This window comes from Falco peregrinus, chromosome 3, assembly GCF_023634155.1.
Source record: "Falco peregrinus isolate bFalPer1 chromosome 3, bFalPer1.pri, whole genome shotgun sequence".
Lineage (NCBI taxonomy): Eukaryota > Metazoa > Chordata > Aves > Falconiformes > Falconidae > Falco > Falco peregrinus.
Window position 1 is genome coordinate 49,160,892 of NC_073723.1, and position 22,084 is coordinate 49,182,975.

The window sequence follows — 22,084 nt, forward strand, 5'->3', positions numbered from 1 at the left end:
CACTTCAGCCTAACCATTAGAATCCACTTTACTGATCATTTTGTGGCTGTATATGCTCATATTTAAATCACTTATCCAAACAAAATGATTGCTTGTAAGAGATAAATTGTCAATGAATACTGAAATACTGCTATCTTAAAGCTCTCCTGTATATTTTAATTCCAGAATATGGAGAAGTCTGGGGAAGATATTAACAAGACATTGAAAACTGCCAAGTAAACCAATGTATGAGAAGATATAGCACTAGTAATTCCCTTCAGTAAGTCTGCAAGAGCCCATGGATTGCAGAGGATAAAAACAGGACTGGGGTACATTTTATGTTAGGATCTTACCTTACCTTCTAAAAAATTATTGTCCCAGGTCTGTGCTCCATCCTTCAAATGCATTTGGCTCGGGGGTGTTTTTATCACGTGTTTGCTATTTTGCATTTTTATCCATCTTAATTAAGGGTGAAACTTTTAGTCAGCCCTATACAGATGATAGTGAGCGGATGCTGATGTTCTGGAGAAAGCAGTGATTGCAGTCAAAGCCATCACCACATCTGCACAACTCTACACTTCTAACAGAGGGGATTCTGTACCTTTTAAATCTCCTACATGACTTTTGACTTTACATCTGACATAATTTCTTATCTAGATGGTAAAATTGTTTTAGAAATAGAAATTGCAGCCCCATCACTCTCAACAAGAGCATCACGAGGCAAAGTTTCAACATGGGAAAAGGATGAAGGAAACCCACAACCCCTTTCCTAGCCATCTAAGCCTCACCCAATGCCCAGAGAGGCACGGCAGCCTGCTGTTCCCTGCTGAAGCCTGCTTTCCTGCTGCACACTTTGTGATGCAGCCAGCCTGGCTGTTCCCCATCTCTTCCAAGGGAGTGGAAACAACTCAGGGTCTTACCTCACCTCTCCCAATTTGCCATTTAAAGGGATTCCTGCTGGGAATTTCAAGGTCTATATGTAAATAAAGGGATATCCTGAACACAGGTTGGTGTTTTACCAGCTCCTGCTTGATGGAGTATATTAGGGATAAGCTCTGAGGGACGTGGTTTCTGCGCATACCATCTCTCCATCCCTGACTGCAGCTGGAACTTGAGGGGAGCAGAGCTCTGACAGTGCTACAGGGAATCCTTGGCTTCTCACATGGTGTGGGACAGTTTGAATAAATTAAGGACAGTAATTGGGGTGCCTCTCTCTGCTTTTATAGCCAGCTTCTGACTTTCCTCCAGGTTGCAGGTGTAAAAGAACAGGGGCACAGCCACCCAGGAGAAGTGTTTTGAACGCACAGTTACGGAGCTGAGGCATGAAAGATCTGATGATCAGGCAAGGCACCTAAACTGAAAGTTCCTGTTTTACTCAGCATCTACTAGTCCATAAAAGCCTGTGGGATTCAATAAGGTAGAGAGGATCATTACCTGAGGCCTGGGATTGCAGGGGGAATGAGGAAAAGCAACTCAGAAAAGTGTATTTAAACAAGCATTCATTCTTTGCAGAACTTATTTCTCGCTTTTAATTTATCTGCCTCTCAGTGTTTAGACAGAAGTCATGTGAGCTTCTGAGCTGCAAGGACAGAGGAGAACGTGTGCATCAGTGCAGAGTGCTGCTGGAGCCCTGACAGTGAGAGGGAGGCAGAGGGAGCCTGAGAGGGAAAAGTGGTGGGAGCTGGAACAGCAGCAACTGCTGCTACCACGTTTCAGCTCATGCCTGGGAATCGACTCCGCTGCCAGCACTCCCCTCTGAAGGTGTAGGTGCCTCAGGTTCAAAAGTCCTAGAAGGTCGGTGGCACTTCCAGAAGCCAAGCAGAGCTGCATTATTTTTTCCTTTTCCTGCTTAGAACATCTGTTTGAGGACTCTGCTCCTTTTCCTGGACTGAAAGAGGTAATTTGTGTCATTAATGTGTCTCTTCTTTGAAAGCAGGTATGGGATCAGGAAAAAAAATAACTCAGGACAGAATGTCAGGGCAGATATGGGTGGTGGGTTTCTCTATCCCTCCTTTATAGCAGAGCTTAGGCATTAAGGAGCCCCTGTCAATAGGATACAGTCTGACTTAAAATATGGAGGATGGGAGAGACAGGGTTAAAGGGTGGGGGTGGATCTGAGCTGTTTCCCATCTGATTTGTTTCTCTGTGCAATCTCTGAAAGCAGAGGGAAACTTTCCTTGTGCACCTGGAAGGGACAGCACTTTCCCATTACATAGTGCGATGTAAAACTTGTAATTATTTAATATGAATGCAGTTTGCTTAAATCTCTGCTTGGCAAATTACAGTTCCCATCACAGCAGAGCTCCCCTTAACACACACAAGTTTCAGAGGTCTTAATGTCCGGCGACTGTGATAGCACTTTTGTTTCTTTCCCTCTCTCTTTCCAGCCTACTTGCCTCCTACTGTCTGCACTCCTCCTGGTGTTCCTCCTGCCCGTGGGAGCTGAGTCCCTATGGATGCCCCGGTACAGATTTTCCGGGAGGAGACAGAATCCACCTGCTCCCCGGTGCCCTGTCGTGCCCCCAGCACCAGCGGCAGCTGGCTCCTGGGCTGGGTGGACTACGACAGCAATGCCACCGGGGCCTTCGGTGGCACCCAGCACAACCACACCAGCATCTCCCCTGCCATCCCCATCATCATCACTGCTGTCTACTCGGTGGTCTTCGTTGTTGGTTTGGTGGGAAATTCTCTGGTCATGTTTGTCATCATAAGGTAAGGGGTTTTTGAGCTGAAAGAGGTGCAAATAGCCATCCCTAAATTTGGGAGGATGGGGGAGGGGGTAGTTTATGGGAAGCTCTCTGGGTGTGTATACATGAGGAACTGAGAGAAGGCAACTGGAACGACCCAAACCTTTTCAGTCACAGAGGTTTGCCTGAATGTGCAGGTCGAGGCAGGAGGGAGAAGCCGGTTCAAAATGTAAATTCTGCAGCCTGCGCGAAGGTGCTCTGTGCCCCAGCCGCGTTCATCGGGTGCCCTCTAGGGATGAGAGGCTGCTCTCGTCCCAGGGAAAACGCAAGTGGAAGGAAGACATTCCTGCAAGGCAGCACTTTTCCCCTGTGAGGCGAGCCGTGGACACTGATACATTGCTGCCTTGCCACCTAGCTGCTTGTTTAAGAAGGTGGGGGAAAAAGGAGACGATAAAGATAGGTGGAAATGCTTAATGTAAAGCATGGGATGTTTTGTCTCTGTCTAGTGGTGTTTAACTCCAGTTGTTGGTGTTGGACCGAAGAAAGCAAAAGCAGATGCTGAAATATCTGTCTTATTGTTTCTCAGGAAAGAGGAGAAAGCTATGTTCATTACTTTTTCATACTAAACCACTTAGTGAAATGCACCAATACTTACACTTGCAATTACACTTGTGTATTGGTGTATATTTTAGCTTGCATTATGATTTCTCTCTTTTTGTCCTTTTCATTTGCATTTGATACAAATGTTTGTACAGTACAGATCAGTACATGCTCATCAGATAATAAGCAACCAAGGGAACAGAAATCATAGAATCGTTTAGGTTGGAAAAGACCTTTGAGAGCAAGCCGAACCATTAACCCAGAACTGCCAAGTCCATCACTAAACCATGCCTCCAAGCACCACATCTATGGGTTTTTAAACACCTCCAGGGATGGTAATTCCCCCACCTCCCTGGGCAGCTGTTCCAATGCTTGACCACCTTTTCAGTGAAGAAATTTTTCCTAATATCCAATCTAAACCTTCCCTGGAATAACTTGAGGCTGTTTTGTCTTCTCCTGTTGCTTGTTATCTGGGAGAAGAGACCTACCCACAATCATGAAACCTTTTGGAGTCTTTCTTCATAGTCCATTTGCATCCAGCAAAAAAATGCTAAAAAAGAGTAATTGTGGAGTGTTCGTTGCTCAAATGAAATCAGATTGTACACAGAAAGAAAAATGGAGGTATTGGAAGGGATCTTGTTAGTAAAGCACGCATGTTAAGTGTCAAGCAATTGTGGGATGGTGAAATAACTGTCAGACTTGATATAGGAGGAAGTTAACTCGAATGATGAGGTACTTTACAAAAAATGAGTTATAACCAGGTGAATACTCTTGAAAAATGGAAATAAAAATCCCCTATGATAGTCAATGCAACAAATAAAGATGCCTGTGGTCAATTTGGGGAAGCTAGTTGGCTGCAGCTTTGTGATGTTATGATTTTTATACCCCTGCATGCCCTTTTGCCCTTCATTCAGAGTAGAGATTTCATTTCTTTTTGTATCCCTCTTGCAAGAAGAGAGTCTCCATACCTGACACACATACAGCTGCAAAAGCAGAGATTTTCTAGGCCATCAGTCACTAACAATGATAGTCATTTAACTGGCCTGGTCAGTGGAAATAAATTCAAACTTAGCCAGAGCCCTAAAAGTTAGCACATATTGATTATACTGGTGCATATGTATTTCCTTTTTTCTCTCCTGTTACCCTCCTAAAATTATTTTTGTGATGGCCTAGCTAGCTATGGCTCACTCCTACTAGTTCCTACATTAGCCTTTTGCTTCAGTTTCCTCTTGGTCCATCTTTGATTACATGACCAAAAACATAAATTAGTATGACAAAACACCTGTTAGTTTTTTTATTTTTTCTTTTTTTTTCTTTTTTTTTTTCCAGTATCCTCATGTCCTGGGTTTTATCTGTGGCAAGTGCTTTAACCACTGCTAGAATCATTAGCTGAATTGCATGTATACACACACGTACAGTTTCAAACGTTTCTTATGAATTTGAAATATTCCAAGGGTTTGTGCAAGAGGTGCATTTTCTTTATTTTTGTCCTAACTTATCATCCCCTTGTCTCTTTCCCTAACATCCACTCTGTATGATTGCATCTCAAGATGGATTTTCATGACCCATTGAAAAATGTAGCCAACAGTGATGTCCTTTCGTGTGGAAAGTGAAGGTCTGTGGGAAGTTTGTGAAATACGGTGGCAAGGGAGGAGGGGATTTTGTCCCCTGACCACCCCATGTTGCCTCTCCTCCAGCTGTCACAAGTTTAATGGAGGATGGGGACAGACTGTGGCTCTTCTTTACTCTCCAGCTGAGCACAGAGTTTGTGCGAGGCCCCTCACTGCTGTTCCTCATCTCTCTGAATTCCAGATCTGCTCTCCTCCTCCTAACTTGCTCTGGACTGGCAGGCAAGGCAGGCACAGCTGCTACTCCCTTTGCTCTTTTAAACAACATCTAATATTGTTAGAATGGTTTGGTTGAAAGGGGCCTACAATGATTATCTTGTCCAACTGCCTGACCACTTCAGGGCTGACACTGAGTCACCTTTTGGGTGACACAAACAAGATCCCTTATGTTCTGAAATTTTCAGTGAAACTGTTGAAGTGCCAATGCTGCAGTAGATTCAGGAGACTCCAACTAGTCTTGAGATGCCTCAGAAACAGGCTCAAATTCAGCCATAAGCTGTGGCATAGGCAGGCTTTGCCCAGTTCCTTCCTTTAATACCCCCACAAGAGTGTTTTTTCTACTTCTGCCCAAGGGCTGCTAAAGAAGCTCATGGAGCCCAGCGAGTCAGCATCTCAGCAGCTTGTGTGTAGAATGCTGGGTGTCCGAGATCTCCTTCAGGTGTGGTGGGATGTGTTTCTGCTGAGAGGGAAAACCCTCTCAGAGTTCCCTCAGAGGGAAAAAAAACCCTCAGGAGAATGGAACTTCAATCACATTTACAAGGTCCTGAAAGAAAAATAGCTGAGTTTGATACAGCTCCTGTAAACAGAGATTTGTGTTAAAGGCTGAGCGGGAATGGTACTTTAGTACGGTGGTGGCATCATGCCTGTTGAACCACGTCTCAGGAGACCTGGACTCTTCTGTTGGTTTTGCTACCAGGCATCAACACTTTTTCCTGTTCTGGCAAGGTCATTTAATGGCCTTGTGGCTTGGTTTCCTCACATGCAAAATGGAGATGCTGGTATTCACTGTCTTTGAATGCACAGCGACCGTTAGATTTAAAAGCCAAAGCCCTATCATTAAAAATCCTATCAGAGCAAGACCAGGACTATTGTAAGCCCCCCAGGCTCCTCGGGCACAATGAGGGTGGTTATTTTTAACGTGCAGAAAGAGCTCTGTGTTGAGTACTCAGTGCAACCTGCACTCTGCACGCCCATTGTGGTGTGGATGGTTTGTGGGACCTCTCCTCATGTTTGAATCAGCTGTGAGGCATGTGCACCAGCCCCAGGGGGTCTGCTGTCAGGTCAGCAGCCGGCCGGGTGGCTGGCAGTGCCTCACTCACGCTGAGCCATGGCATGCGGGATGTGATGCTCTCCTGTGACTGCCGCTTTTCCTGCGGAGGGAGTAGGAGAGAAAGAGGTCATCACACTGCCTCTTGCACTGGTGGGAACTGCAGATACTGTGTGTGAGAAGCACAGTCCTTCTCTTGTGGAAGAGGAGAGGAGGCATGAAATGAATGTAAAGAAACCAGGTGAAGTTATCTGACCTCACCTGAATAAAGTTATAGAGATATGTGTGTCTTGGCATGATCAAAATCTATCTCAACCCCAATCATTTTTCCTTTGAGATTGGGTTTAGCTCTGAAGTAAACGTTTCTGGAGGTGAACTGGCTGGCTGAAGCTGATAAATAAAATTACTTGTCCTTGGAAGCAAAAAGTCTTCTTCCTCTCTTCCTTCTCCCTCCTGACCTTATTCCTCTAAAATTTAGGGCTGGCTTTAAAGAAAATGGTACTTTCTTGTGATAGCTGGAGGGTAAGAAAAGTCACCTGACTAAAGTTACAACTTTAAATAGGGATTTGCCTTTATCAAAACCATAAATATACTATGGTAAAACCTCTGGTAGATGCTGTCTCTTATCCACTCCAGATTCACTTTTTCTATATATCTGCCTTACTCTCATTGTTCCTGAAGTCATTTGCTGAGAGCAGCTGCTATCATCAGGATCCTAAATAGTCAAACCTGCATTTATTTTAAAATTCTCTTTCAAGTTTCCAGTGAACAGAATAATTTCCTACATTCAAATTCAGCTTTAACAAGAGGCTGTGTCACAGATATGTAGATTGATTCCTAGGGGAAAAGAGAAAGCTTGTATTCCTCTGCTTAGTCTAATGTTGAAGAAAAAATGTAACTGGTAGTACATGTTTGTTCTTATATTCATCGAACTGAGTGGCAACTTATGTAACAGGAAGAGTCTATTAAGAAATGTCATATAAAATCGACTCAGTTCCAGTCTGTTTTTAAATCTTCTCCATCATTATTTCCAAACAAGAATGAAATTATAGAAGAAAATTCTGCAAAAAATAAATTGATTCAATATATTGGTTTAAATCAAGAATAGATTTTGATAATATCAAAAGATTACTTGTTAATTTGCTTTAAATTATTGTTCTAATTTTATTAAAATATATTTGGAAAGAATATTGCTCTGAAATAAAAAAATGAAGGTCCAGAAGATTCAGCCTAACTGACTACCTGTTCCCTATTACTTGCAGTTGGTATGATTTCATTCTTCTATGAAAGCAAAGGTTTGGCTTCTAAAAATAAAGGCCAAGCTGTACTATACTTTAGTGAAGTTTATGGCTTTTTACCTTTTTTTATCCAATCAAAAATTTGCTATCTTACTATTATCAGTACAGAGGTGTCAAAAGGATTGATAGTAATTTATCACAGGACCTCAAAGAGCATCTGCCCTTACCTCTCTGAATGGAGGTAATTTTGATAGGTTCTGCAGGGTTTGGCCAAACTAGGCATAATTTTCATCACAGCTTTGAAGACTGATCATTACCAACAGCTTTTACAGATGGCACAAAGACCAGGGTAACAGGGAAAATGGAAGATGACAGGTTTATGAAAGAGTATTGGTAGTTTGACAAGCATAGCACTTTTATATGATGTTTCTAAAACTTTTAATATCCTACTAGACAATAACTAAGTGAGACCTGGGGTTTATAAGCTGACAAGAAACTCAACATGAGTTCCTGGTATGATGCTGTGATAAGAAGAGCTAATACTGAAAAAGCAGAGAGAGCAGAGGGAAAGGTTGGAAGGAATATTTACTAGAGGCAATATTAGAGAGAGGCTATAGCTTATAGTGAGTAATCTGTTTGGCTTCTGAAAAGTAATTTGGTATCCATCCAGACACTTCCGCCGGGCTAGCAGCCAGGTTGTCATTTATTTCAGAGAAAGGCGTAACTGGAATCAGTGTAGGGAAGCAAGACGAATTACAGGGATCCCTTTTGAAATGGCAGAAAGTGAAGACTTACAAGAACTTTTGAGTTTGGCGACTGGCAAGGCAGAAAGCTTGAGAAAGCTTACCTGGCCTGTCCTCAGCCGGGAGAGCGGTGGGGAAGCTCACGCTCCTGGACGAAGTGTGGGGAGGAAGTGCAGTGGGGAGATGGTGCTGGGGAGGACAGGCTGGCTGAGCCCTGCTGGTAAAGGGGACAGAGTAAGCTAAGAGTGGGGACCCTTCATTTCGTTTTTCCTGCAAGGGGATTCTGAATTTGCTGAAAGGGTGTTGTCCCTTTGAGCAATAAGATTTATTCTCTTTGCCAGGCAGCCTCTGTCCTACTCGCTTCCCTCTCCCACAAACACACAGGAAACACTTTGCTAAGAGAGCTCAGGCCCTTCATGAAAAAAACCAGTCCTTCCAGGAGATAAGAACAATGGGAAAAGTGTATGTTACCAGAGACAGAGACTCAGCACTCACCAGGGCAATGCACCTGTAGCAAGTAAGAAGGATTAGGATGAGCAGTGTAACAGCCTGGGAGCTCCCCACAGCATGATTGGTCACTGGAACACATCTGCAGCAGTGTACAGTTTCTCAAGAGGCAGTCAGCTGCTTGACAAGGTCTAGATTCATTTTAATAACAGAGGCAAACAATCAGGTACCTAGTCTAAGCTAATTGTCTAGGCTCTCTAATAATAATAATATTAGGCAGACTGGTTTTAGATAAAATACTTATTTCATAAAATTCTTCATTCTCACTATTTTAGTTTAAGCCACAATTAATCACAGCACCTTGACAATTCTCTGAGCTCTCCTACCAAAATCATGCAAGCAAAAATTTTGCAGTATTGCTGTTTCTGACATTAAGAATTTTTCTTCAAAAAAAGGCTCTTAAGCTCACATAAAAATATTAAAAGTCCTTATCATAGAAGGAGGAAAAAGTTCATTTTTGTAAGTAGTGTGGATTTTTCATTTTGACCAGGTTATATGTAGACTTGAATCTCTTTTCTTCAGTTTGGAAACTGGTTCTTTAGCTCAAGAAGGAAAGCTTCCGCTTCTGATCTAAATCTGCAAGATCTTGTTCAATCTCAGTTTATGGCTAGTTCAGAGGAGTAATAGTAGTGGTAAATTGTAAGGTTTTTAATGATACCTTCTAGCATTCAGGTAGATTATCCTTCCTGAGGGGAGAATAAAAGACAAGATCATGCCTTTCTTCTTTAAGCTGTTTGAAAATAGGTACCTACAGGTGCTCTTTAATAAAGAAAATTCCACTTTAGGATACTATTTTGTAGGCAGCATGTGCAATTTTTTGTAGGCTCCTAACAATTTTAAAGACAGGTGATCTTCAAATATGTGCAGTAACAATGTTTGTTTATATTTAAAGTGTTTTCTAAGGTCCTATGTACTGCTAAATTCTGGCTGTCATTTGAAAGGTGATAATGACATATAACCCAACATGAACATGGAACCACAGCATATTGATTTTTATATTCTTTAAATGACCTCCAATCTTAGTTTCATACTGGCAATAAGCCTTTTATACTGAATTACGAAGATCCAGAAGGTAGATGAGCCACCATTTTTACCTGGTATGTGTTTGGAATAGATCCTCCTGGGTTGTATTGTTTATTTATTTTTATTTTATTTTTATTTTTATTTATTTTCATTTTTTCCACTTGTTCTGATGCAGGATGATATTGAGTGTGCCCTGAAAATAGCATTGAGATTTAGAGCTTTCCTGACTAAACTTTTCAGCTGCTTAATCTCTATATACTTCATTCAGAGGAACCTAGTGGAACAGAACCTGCATCCTGCTGATAGGTGTTACTGTAATTTGGTTTTAGATGTGCTTTAGCTTTCATTTTCATTCTCTGACTCAGGTAACTACCGCAAATATTTGTTTGTTATATCTCGTATTTCATGCTTTTGTACTTTCACTCTGCTACTGGAGAATGTTGTTGTAGTGTGTCTGTTAGTCTCGCTCCCTTCCTCATCCCTCATTTCATACTGCAGGGAACATTTCAGTCTATTACAATTACATGAAAAAAATTTGACCAAAGCCTCCTTCTCAGCTTTTATTAGCTTTACTAATGTTACAGTGCACATCAGAATCATGCTCCTCTCCTCTGCTTGAGATAATAACTTTAAGGGGCTCTACTAGCAGATTTAGTAATGCATTTCAATTTTTTTCTGAAATCATACCAACTCTTTAGTAATATGCTTCCTTCTATTACCACAATTTTGTTGATAAGCTTAGGCTGGAGGTATGATTTCTTCCTATTTACTGTCTTAAAAAACTGTTCAAATTAAGTTCTGCTCCAGAAGGAAAAGTACAGTAATGATGAATCAACTGAGAAATGGGGAAAATTTTCTAAGGGTCAGTCTAAAGTCAATCTCAAAGAACTTTCCACTTTTGGGAAGTGGACTTAGCCTAAATTGTGATAGTTTTGAGAATTTAACTTTTGACGTTATTTAAAATATGCTCCTTACAAACTCTCATCATGTATTCATAAAAAAAAATACACCCAAACCAAAGTTTTATTTTTCATCTTGACTATTTTTCTGCAGTTTCCATATATCTTCCAATTATCTAAAGTCTACAGAGGCTTGAGGCCTGCTTATAGCTTGACAAGCAGTCTCAAGATCCACCAACCAGCTTAAGTCACCAGAGGTTTTTCTGCCTCTTGAAATTAGATTCTAGCACCTGATTTGAGACAAGGACCTTCCATTTCTAATACTACATAGCTGTCACCTTGTTGTCGTAACAAGTTGTCACTTTGTTATGAAATCCCAGTATTTAACAAACCAATTTCTACACATGGGATTTGCCATGAGCAGTTTATGCAACAATGGTTTATAAATATTTTAATGGTCTTTGAAAGTTGCATCTCAAAGACAGTAAGAAAATGTTTGTAATTAATTACCAGTGTGCCATCTATGCGATAGCTATGTCCAGGCTTCCCCTATCTGTTCTGCTAGTCTAACTAAAGGAGATAGCAGGATTTTTTCCTTAAATGAAATTCAGGTATTTGATCAATAATTTTAATTTCACAAAGGAAGATGATTCCCTTACTTGAGCACTGTTTTGACCTTGTTCAAGGGCAGATTTGGGTGAATGGAGGGCATGGTGGGAAAACCCCAAACCACATAATATAATATATATTTTGGTGCAATTGAACAAATTGTAGAAAAGCGCTTAAACCCCTTGTCTCATGTTTGAGTCAAGACTCTGTCAGGGTCCACTTCAAAGTATCTGACAACCACAGCAGTCAATCCATTACTTTAACTGGACTTTTGATTAAGCCTGCAAGCACATATCTTCAGAGGCATGTAGGCATTTAATAATTTTTAGGTGTTCAGTTAAATACATTGAAAGGAGTTTGGATGATTGAGTCCAGATTCTCAAAGGCATTTCTGAATTTTATGAACTTCTAAACGAATAATGGTTTAATCTATATTGCCTAACAGCTTTAAAGGCTACCATCTCATTTAGATGGAGGCCAACGCTTCCACGTGAAAGAAATCAAGCTCTTTACATTACTAATATGAGATCAATGACTTTTAAGGTTGCATCAGTAAAATGTGCTTGTATATAACATTGCTGAGGTTAACCAGCACACCCTTCACCCCTGAGTTAGGTACGCATGATCCCTTTGCAGTGCCTGGGAGAACTGATTGCCTAAATGTAACAAAGCATTTATTGGAGCAGTTTTTATTGGTCTCCCACTTTCTTGTTCAAAGTCTGGCAAAAGAGAGGTCAGGTGCCTATTCTGGCTCAGAATGAGTGGCACAAGGAGGCATCTGTGGTCAGTGAACTGGGGTGGATTTGGGCAAGGCCAGCTAGTCATGGGATTGCCAGGCTGGTGAGCTACAGCAAAGCATTAGATGCACGTCAGCTAAAGTTGTCAAGGCTGGGATAGTTATGTGCATATGTGCCCCTGAAATAAGCCAAATCTTTCACAAAGAAAGATTTATGGTGGGAATGGCACACTGTAGGTTTTCTTCTCCCCTTTATATTTTCACTTCCATATAAGGCTTTGATTTGTTTACATTGGAAGTTGTCCAAATGCTGATGCTGGAATGACTCTGTATTTCTTACTACCTGTGAATGACAAGACATCCTTCATGTTGGATCAACAGTAGTGAGCAAAATTATTTTTCTTAGATTTGCATCGGTTCCATAGGCCAAAAAATCAAAATTGCTCACTTTACATATCTAACATAAGCATCACGTATACAGAGAACATGCTTTATGTTGCAGCTTCAAAATTTTGAATATTGAAGCTACCTGAAAAACTAGTTCTGTTTTGCAAAGGGTCTTTCCTATTCTACCACTGGAAGACTGGGGGAGGAAAGAAAGGGGTGGTGGAAAAATATGGTATATATGGTCACAGCGTCACACACAAGAAAGAATTGAATTAAAGTTGCAAGGAACAGGAAATGCTGCATATAAAGACTTTCAAATATTTGAGTTTTCAAGGCTAATAAAATCCTTTTAGTTATTTTTCACTAATTTTCTGATTTTCTTCAAGCAAAATGGGTCAAACTAATTCTTCCATATGTAAAAACAAACTTTCACTATCCAAACCCTGGGGGAAGTTTTTAAATATCTACAGAAGTAGTTCATAAGATCTGTTAGTTACTTCATCTCTGCTTATCACAGGGCACTTCATTCATTTAATTATTCTTGTATCAAATGTAATAAATTGCATTGGACTGAAGCACACACTTTGCAAGGCAGCAGACATTGATTTGATGATATCAAAAGGCGGAAAAATTAATCCTTTCTTATAGTCATTTTAGCTGTTAGGAAAAATCTGTCATTGTTCCTAAGCTGAGTTTGTCTGGCTTTGACTTTTATGTATTTGTCATCGTTATACTTTTTTTTTTTTTAGTCTGAAAGAGCTCTTCAGTACCTGCTTGTTTCTCCCTGTGGAGGTCTTTAGACACTGTAATCAAGTCACCTCTTGGTGTTCTTTCAGATCAACTAAATGTGTTGAGCTCTTTAAGCTACTTACAGTAAGAATTTTCTCCAGTCCTTTTACTTATTTTGTGGCAATTTTTATGCATCCATTCCAACTTTTCATAGTCTTTTTTGCAATGTGAGCAAGACAACAATTCCAAATATCATCAGTGATGTCCATAAAAGTAAAATCCCCTTTCCACTACTCCTTTTCAGACATTTGATGGGAATGAGTCTATTTTAGCACAGATTTGCAATCTGTTTAGTGAATTTTTATTTAGTCTTACAGCTGAGATGCACTTAGAGCAGGTTGGGGTTTTCTTACTGGAGGGAAAGTTACTAGTCTGTTAATATGTCTTATATTTGTTTCTCCTAGCTATATACTCTTGTATTTGTGTTTGAGCAGTGCTTTTTGGGCTATAACGTGATCAGGCAGGCTGCCTCCTCTGCTGGAGGGCCTGTTGAGGAGATTGATCTGGGAGGGGGCAGGACCCCAGCTCTGACTGGCAGGTGCCTCCTTGCTCTGCCTTTGATCTTGGAGAAGCTCAGACTGGGACAGAGGGAGTCTGGACCATGGGGGTCATACCATCGGTGTAGAGCTTTTCTTGCTGATTCCTTTTGGCTCTCTTTGCTCAGAGATTTCTAATGCTTCACTGGCTGTGGCTTTGTTCAGGATGTGAGCCTGGGCATGGTATCCTGGTGGGAAGGCTTTACTTTCTTTTCCCTTCCACTTCTCCTTTCTGTGCTGCGAACCACTGCTTGGCGTCATTTTGTCAGTAAGTAGTTATTAGAGTGTTTTAGAAAAAATGCTATTTTTAACATTTCATGTTGGTCATAAAATGACATTTCTGCCCATATTTTAATTAATAGCTAATTTACATATTGGGCACATTTTGTCAACACTACTCATCATCTTTTTAAAGTTATTTTTTAATTTATACATCAAAGTTTAAAAGGCAAATAGACACATTGCCCTACATGTTCATTAGCTGAATTGATTGAATATGATATTGCTGCTCCAAATTATTAATGACATACAGCAAAATCTAGCTAGATGTATTTCTGTGTGTGTTACACGTGCACATTTTAGTTTAGGCACACATTCAAAATATGGGGCTGAAACAGTTTTGAGAAATAAAACCTGTCATTGAATCTGATAATAAATTAGCAACAACGAGCAAAAGTAACTAACTGGGGGAAATAATTTCAGAAAGGAGTGTTAGGTATACCTCTGTGTTAACAGGCTCTCCTTCATCCTTTGTGTCCATAACAGAACTGGAAGCAGTCTTTTACACCCTGGAGCACGGGCTGTCCCCCCCCAGCTGTCACCGGAGCAGAGCTAAGCAAAAACCCAGATCCTATTCTTCTGTGTAGGCTGAGGTTCTTCCTGCTGGACAGAACAAGTGCTCCATTTCAATGAAATTAAAGGATGCAGAAAAAATATTGCTTTGATTGGGTTTTCCCCCCCGTGGTATCCAACTTAAAGAATAATCTTTTACATTAGCAGTCATGAAAGAAAGGACTGGCAAAAGCTGATGAGAAGAAAGGAGGAGAAATTGGAAATGAAGCAAAAAAGAAGGAAAATGACTAAAACTTGCATAAGCTGGCATCACTGTAGTGAATTCAAGGAAGAGAAACTACCATATAAGAGGCAACGTGGCCCAGCAGATGTCACAGTTAACATGGGTTCTTACTGGAGAATGGCATAACTCTTCCTTCCACAAAACAAACCCAGAAAGCTCGCGATCATTGACAGTTAGCTATAAGAAAAGGAAACACAAAACATTCTGATCACTTGCAAATGTAACAATGACATTTTCTTGGAGAAAGATCTGAGAAATTGAAAGGGAAACCAGCATTTGGCTAATTAGCTCAAATGTATTTATATACCTGGTTTTGCTTGAGGTGAATAGTTCTAACTGCTAATGCGGGTGCTGAGAGACTGAAATGTGTTTATAATTATCCCAAGGGTCTCACTTTTGTATGCACTGCCATCATAAATTAGGAATGACAGAAAAACCCCAACTATGGCAAAGACTGACTAATAAACTGTTACATATCTGAATGTGCATAATCATATTTTGAAATAATACAGCCTTACTGTTTTTGTTCTCCAGATACACAAAGATGAAGACAGCAACCAACATCTACATTTTCAATCTGGCTATGGCAGATGCACTAGTTACCACGACTATGCCTTTCCAAAGCACTGAGTACCTGATGAACTCTTGGCCCTTTGGTGATGTGCTCTGTAAAATAGTTATTTCAATTGACTATTATAACATGTTTACCAGCATATTCACACTGACCATGATGAGTGTTGATCGATACATTGCCGTGTGTCACCCTGTGAAGGCTCTGGACTTCCGTACACCTCTCAAGGCGAAGATAATCAACATCTGTATCTGGCTATTGTCCTCATCTGTTGGTATATCTGCAATAGTTCTTGGAGGTACCAAAGTCAGGGAAGGTGAGTGTGAGCTTTCAAAATTCAATCTTTCTGCTTCTCAAATGACATAAGATGTAGGTTCTAATATTGATTAAACCTGATCGATTCCTTGTTCAAAAATTATGTCTAAATTTCTGACATTTTGAAATACATTGTGGAACATTACAGTATGACACAAATCATTTAAGCTTAGATGCCCTGGCCGACTAAAAGAACAAAATGCACTTTGAAGCATTGTCTGTGCTAGAATGAGACCATCAAAAACTACTGGCAGACAGCAGGGGAAAATAATCAGGAATTTGATCACAGTGGATTGATCAAAGATCAGTTTAGGATGAAACTTGAAATGTGGGCTTAAGGTGCTTTTTGTAGGTGTTGTGAGAGTTGTTCTGATGAATTTCCAAGAGCAGAAACTAGATTGCCTGTCTTCAGTATAAATATTAAAGCTATCGTTAGCACTGAGACTGAGGAGCTTATTATCAACAGCCATTTCAGAGAACTTGAAGGCATGGTGAAGAAAGGAAAAGTCTGGAGAAAGAAAATCAAGCTGAATGATACATGTCAGTATTTCAAATTCTTGTTTAAAAGGGGACGGGGATGTATATGGAGGCTTGGGAAAGCTGAGAATAAGGATCAGCAGAGGAACTGGGAATGCAGATCATGGCAGGGAAGCAACTACAAGAACATGGAAATCTTTGAGATCTGTATGCAGACCCCTGTGGGCTCTGCTTGAAATTCATAATCCACGAAGGACTGTGGATTGAGCCCCTGTAACTGGTGACTCGTTACCAAAACTGCCCTACTATGGGGTTAATCTTACTTTGAAATCCTCCTTGAGAAAGAAAGGGGAGAAGCATTCTAACACACATATACTTCATACCCACAGGCATGACTGCAATGCAGGAGCACCTCAGTGTCTTCAAAAGGTTTGAATCCTCTAATGATGTCCTTGGGTTGGGGCCATCTTGTTAATGGATGGCTCAATAAAATACAAGACAAGCATATTTATGTGGTGGTAGTCTTTTGTTTGAGAAGTAAATAATTTTTTACAAAATGATAATAATTTCCTGAATTAATAACCTTTTCTATCAGAAAGGTTTAACTCCTCTGAAGAGAAACAGCAAATTTTACATAAGGACACTGTTTTGTCTGGCAGAGACAATAAATGCTGTGCTTTAAACTATTTGGCATAGATCAATGCAAACAAAACATTTCAGTAACAGCTGCTCAAGGGCTGACTGATTTGACTGAAGATGTATAGATTTTGTTCTTGTTGTTGGTCTTCTGGTGAGTAGATGACAGAAGAAGCCTCTAGAAACTCTTCTTTCAGCCCTTTGGGGAATCAAGTGTCGTGGTCTGCAGTGCTGTAACTCTTCTCCCCAGTACAGTTTTGACAGGGTCTATAAAACAATGTCTAGCTCAGGAAACATTAACTTTCAGGCATCTTCATTTGGGAAGAATGATTGTCTCGCTGTGTATGAGATCTTGAAGGCCATGGGACGTTGGCTTGGTCTGGTGTTTTGTTGGAGCATGCTTAACTAGCACAATATTTCTATATTATAGTTTCTATCTATATATTCACTATGAGCATCACACATCAAGGGGCTGCTCTGAGGCCAGCAATGTTTAAATGCCTTTCCCATGCCACGTGGCAGGAAGCCTGTTGGTTTTTTTCCTCTGAAACAGAGACTAGTAATACACAGCTCAGCTGGGCCAAAGAGGTTGGAAATTATTGACAAATGCTTGTCGGCCCCTACTGTTCAGGGCTGCTTGTCTGCTTTAAGGTCTCTCTTGAGCATTTAGCACCAATTATCTTGTCTGCTGTGTTCATAAATTGTGCTGATAAATGCTGAAGGGGAAAAGCAAGGATCCTCCCTTTGCCTGACAGCTGGAGCTCACGTCCAAAACTTTATCTTATGTTCATCAAAAATGTTGTTGTTTATATGCTACAGGGCCTCTGTTGGATTTAGATTTAAACAACAACTGAACATCAAATGGAAAGTGATTATATTTAAAGTTCCCACCCCATGCTCTGTTAGTCCCTTTTGTTCTCACAGTACAGGACGGCTGCCAGTGATGTCCTTCTGGGTACATTTTCCCTGCAGAATAAACTTTACATCTGTGTAAATATTCCCTCTCTGGCCTTAATGCTGAAGAATTGTTCACTTAAAAGAAATTTGAAAATTGGAGGTACTATTAGTATTGCCAGCAATAGTATGAAGGCTCCTTTTGAGTGCAGAGGAGTATGGATGCCTGAAGGTAACACAATTAATGTATCTAACAGGAATGTATTTACTATGTCAAGATTAAGATTAACGTTAAATGGTACCTTGTCATACACATTTAAAGATATATTTACACTGAAATACCATCTAGAATGCAGTATTTTTCCTTAAATATATCAATGTATTTGGAATATTTGGCTTTCAGAGTGGAAAAGGTCAGTATGAAATATTAAGTACTTAGTTTGTGACAACGTACTTCTGCTTAGTTCTGTTCTTAGTTTCCAGTAAACTTTAATGAGATGTAAGACATCATTAAATTTGTATTTGATAATTTTGAATTCTAGAATACCATTGCCAACTACAAATTCTATTAAAATGTAGCAAGCATGACCTGATTATTTTGATAAATATATGAAATTATGTCAGTAGATCTGAAAAGGCAGTTTCCTCTAGGAAGGGGTTTCAGTGAGTAGCTGGATGTGGTCTGGAGCTGTCATCCCTGATCACATCTCATTTTTATCTAGAACTGCACATCTAGATGCATCTTTACTGATCTAAATATCATACCTGCAATAATCACCATGAAAACTATTTTGAAGACAATTGTTGACATTTCTAGAATAAAATTAAGGAAAAGTACTATTATGAAAAACAAAGGATTTAGATAAGCTGATTGAGTGAAACACCCTGTTATGTCATACTTGTGCTTTCAGCTTAGCATCCTCCTCCAGGTTTAAAAGGTATGTCTTTTCACTTTTCAGTTTTCAGAATCATCCGTTAGTTGTTATATTATTTAAAATAAAACCTCAAAATATTTAGCTTTGTCTTCAACTTTTTTATTTGAATGTTTTAGTATTCAATATCATTCAGTAACAGCTTTCTGATAATCTAACTGTGAAAATGTTTGTATGATACCATAATGATATCTTCCTCCCCAATTGTTTTTCAAAACAAATTCTCTGCAATGTCACCTTGATTTTTGAAGCATTTTGATATCAGGGTAATATGGCTTGGTGGAATTTTTCTGACTAGTGCTGCTGGAGACAGATATGAAAACGTGAAGTGCAAGAGTATATTGAAACATTCTACCCTTAGATCTGATTCAATAAGAGCCAATACATAATAATTTGTAGAGGAATAACATATTCAGGAGGGAAAAAGAAGAAAATCCGAAGAATAATGCAGTGCTCAAGAGGATAAAATCTGAGCTAAAATTCAGAGTGAAAAATCCCTGTGTTACCTTGACTTGTCTTCAGTAGAATTTAAATGCTGATAAATTGTAAATTTATCCCTTCTCTTGCCTTGCCATTTATCTTGTTTCTTGGTTTTTCATACGTTTTATATGCTGGAAGGCTCCACTGAGGTCAGAAAATGAAACCTCAAATATTTCATTATTTGCTGCCTCCTGTCAGATGGAATATTTCTGGGATGTAAAATCAAATGACAGCCAGTGACTCTGAATCCTGGCATGGGCAATGAGGAAGGGAGTAGGCTGGTGTTAGTGGCCCAGGTCCTGCAGTCTCTGTGCAGGCTGAATTTTCAGTGGCATAATCTACAAAAAGAGCAGCCTCCATTTTACTCTGCACACACACATATTTTATTTGCTTCTATTTAACTGAAAAGAAACTGTTGCCAGGAAATAAGTTTTTCTGAATGCAAGCACTCCATTGGCACTGAAGAAGGCACGTGGGAAAAGATTATTACACAATTATCATGTATTGGCAAAATCTTCCTATGATCAAAAGCTCATTTAGCTCCCATCGTTCACAATTCCAAAAATCTGTCTCCACTCACAGACAAAAACATCTGTAGTTTGATAATAATTATGAGATTTCTATCCATTGAACATCGTACTCATTCTGTCTTTAAATCTCAGCAAGATTCAAATGGAAGCACCTTTACAAATTTTTTAGTTTTGTGCTCTGCATTTTTAGATCTTCCCATGGGAAACAAATTTTACACAATATCATACATTTTAAAAAGATCCATCTCTCTAAGAAATTTCTAGACACAGCTGCATAAAGCCAATGCAAAGGTAATTGAAAGGTTTCCTTGGAGTGATTTAAAGATAATTCTGTTTATTAATATCACATTACGTGATAATCACTTTTTTCTAGCTTATGCTATGATAATTACATTATTTAGAATATCTAATAATAAAGCAATTTTCTTCTTGGTTCTTTCATTCCTAGACACTGCTAGCACTGAATGTTCCTTGCAGTTTCCAGACAGAGATTACGTATGGTGGGACATCTTCATGAAAATCTGTGTCTTTGTCTTTGCATTTGTTATTCCAGTTCTCATTATAATTATTTGCTATACTCTGATGATCCTACGCCTTAAAAGCGTACGCCTTCTCTCTGGTTCTCGAGAAAAAGATCGAAACCTGCGCCGCATCACCAGGTTGGTTCTTGTGGTTGTGGCAGTTTTTATTATCTGTTGGACTCCTATTCATATTTTTGTGCTGGTTGAAGCATTAGGGGATGTGTCCCACAGTACTGCTGCTATATCCAGCTATTACTTCTGTATTGCTTTGGGTTACACCAACAGCAGCCTCAATCCAATCCTTTACGCTTTTTTGGATGAAAACTTCAAGAGATGTTTCAAGGACTTCTGCTTCCCCTTTAAGATGAGGCTAGACAGGCAGAGCACTAGCAGAGTCAGAAACACTGTTCAAGACCCAGCTTATACGAGGGAAGCAGATGGGACAAACAAACCTGTATGACTAGTCGTGGAAATGTCATCTTACTGTCCTCAAGAAAGAGAAGAGTCCAATGACCTAGGACTGACGCAGATTACCACTGCAGTTTGAACTGGACTGACCTAGACAGATGTTTCTGGAATATTTTAGAAACCCAAGTAGTTCAAACTAAAGCAAGTTTATTATCAACAAACAAGAACATCCTGAAAATAAACTCAAATGAAAAGGACCTGGTCAGGTTTTGGCACCATGCTTGTTGTGCTTGAGCTGGTACCAGCACACACTTTTGAGGAAGACAGGAGATAATGCTGTACCAGCTGATTCCAGATAACGAAAGTTCTGGCTTTTCTCTTTACAATACATAAGGTTACATTAAGCAACATTTGGTCATAACACTGAGTTATGCCACAGACTTCTGTCCCGATAGTGATTGCTTCTGAACTATGTAGTTTGATAACTTGATCTGTCATACTCTTTTACAGTGAAGGGTGTTGCAGAACAATGCCAGAGCTATAATCAATATTGTCCTCAACTAGTATATCTGTAACATTTGTCTGCACTGTGGAAATCCAATTTAAGCATGATCTATCTGCCTACACACCAAAGTGATTTAGTGTCTGTGTATGGTAAAATATTTTGGCATTTACAAATACTGGAATTTAAGGAGGATCGTTAGTATATTTTTAGCACGTGTTTAATCACCTGTGTGTAATGTTTTCTATGTGTGATTTTCCAAGATGATTGTGTACATATTGATCGTGAATAATATAATATGCATTTTCAGAATGTATTTTGAACCAGAGGCTAGAAAACTTTAAATACTTCATGTGTTACAAAACTGATGAAAAGCCATGCCACATTCATTATATGGGGGAAAAGAATCTCATCCCATTTTCATTAAAGGGGACAAATGGGCACACTTAAAAATAACGCTGTACTCGTTTTCCTGGACAATTTGTCAGCAGACTTAAATAAATATTTGATGAGTTAGAAACTGGTGAATTAGCACATGGATTAGCTGGATTGATACAAAGGAAATGAATAAATATACTGGATTCTTTAATGGCACTTGAATGGAAAAGTTTGTGTTTTATTGATGATGATACATTTTCTTTGATATGGTCCTATGAATTCAGTAAATTTCTCTATATTCCAGAGATGGCAAGGCACAGCTACACAAATTGCTGTCTTGCTGAAGGTAAGTTTATGGCAAAACTGAGACTAAACTTCAATCTGTAGTCTTTTGTCTTCCTAATTGGTATATATTACTATCCCTGCTTCTGCTGTTGCTGAAGTTTAGAGGAATGCTCTAATTATCTTCACTGGGAACAGATCTGCTCATTGGACATCTTCCTGGTAACTTTGTCTTTATGCAAAATGATGAACAAGGTGTGTGCCTTCATTGCATGGCATATTTTCTCAGAAACACAGTCTGGTTTGGTCATACTGGACCCGAAATCATTTATGCATGCCAGTATATATCATGGGATTTGCCCCTGCAGCTGGCAGTACCAGTTCCTGTGAAAATGCTGTAGATTCAGCCCTCTGCATAACTGCCACATCCTTTATTGTTAGCACACTCATTTATG

General features: G+C 39.7%; 1 protein-coding gene across 1 annotated transcript; it reads left to right on the forward strand.

Moving 5' to 3' along the window:
- The first annotated feature begins 2,425 nt into the window (after positions 1 to 2,425).
- Positions 2,426 to 21,562, forward strand: OPRK1 (opioid receptor kappa 1). Its single transcript, NM_001287458.2, is given in 3 exon segments — positions 2,426 to 2,691; positions 15,238 to 15,590; positions 19,987 to 21,562. Coding segments are annotated over 3 exon segments (1,146 nt in total). The 5' UTR covers positions 2,426 to 2,431; the 3' UTR covers positions 20,520 to 21,562.
- The last annotated feature ends 522 nt before the right edge of the window (positions 21,563 to 22,084 follow it).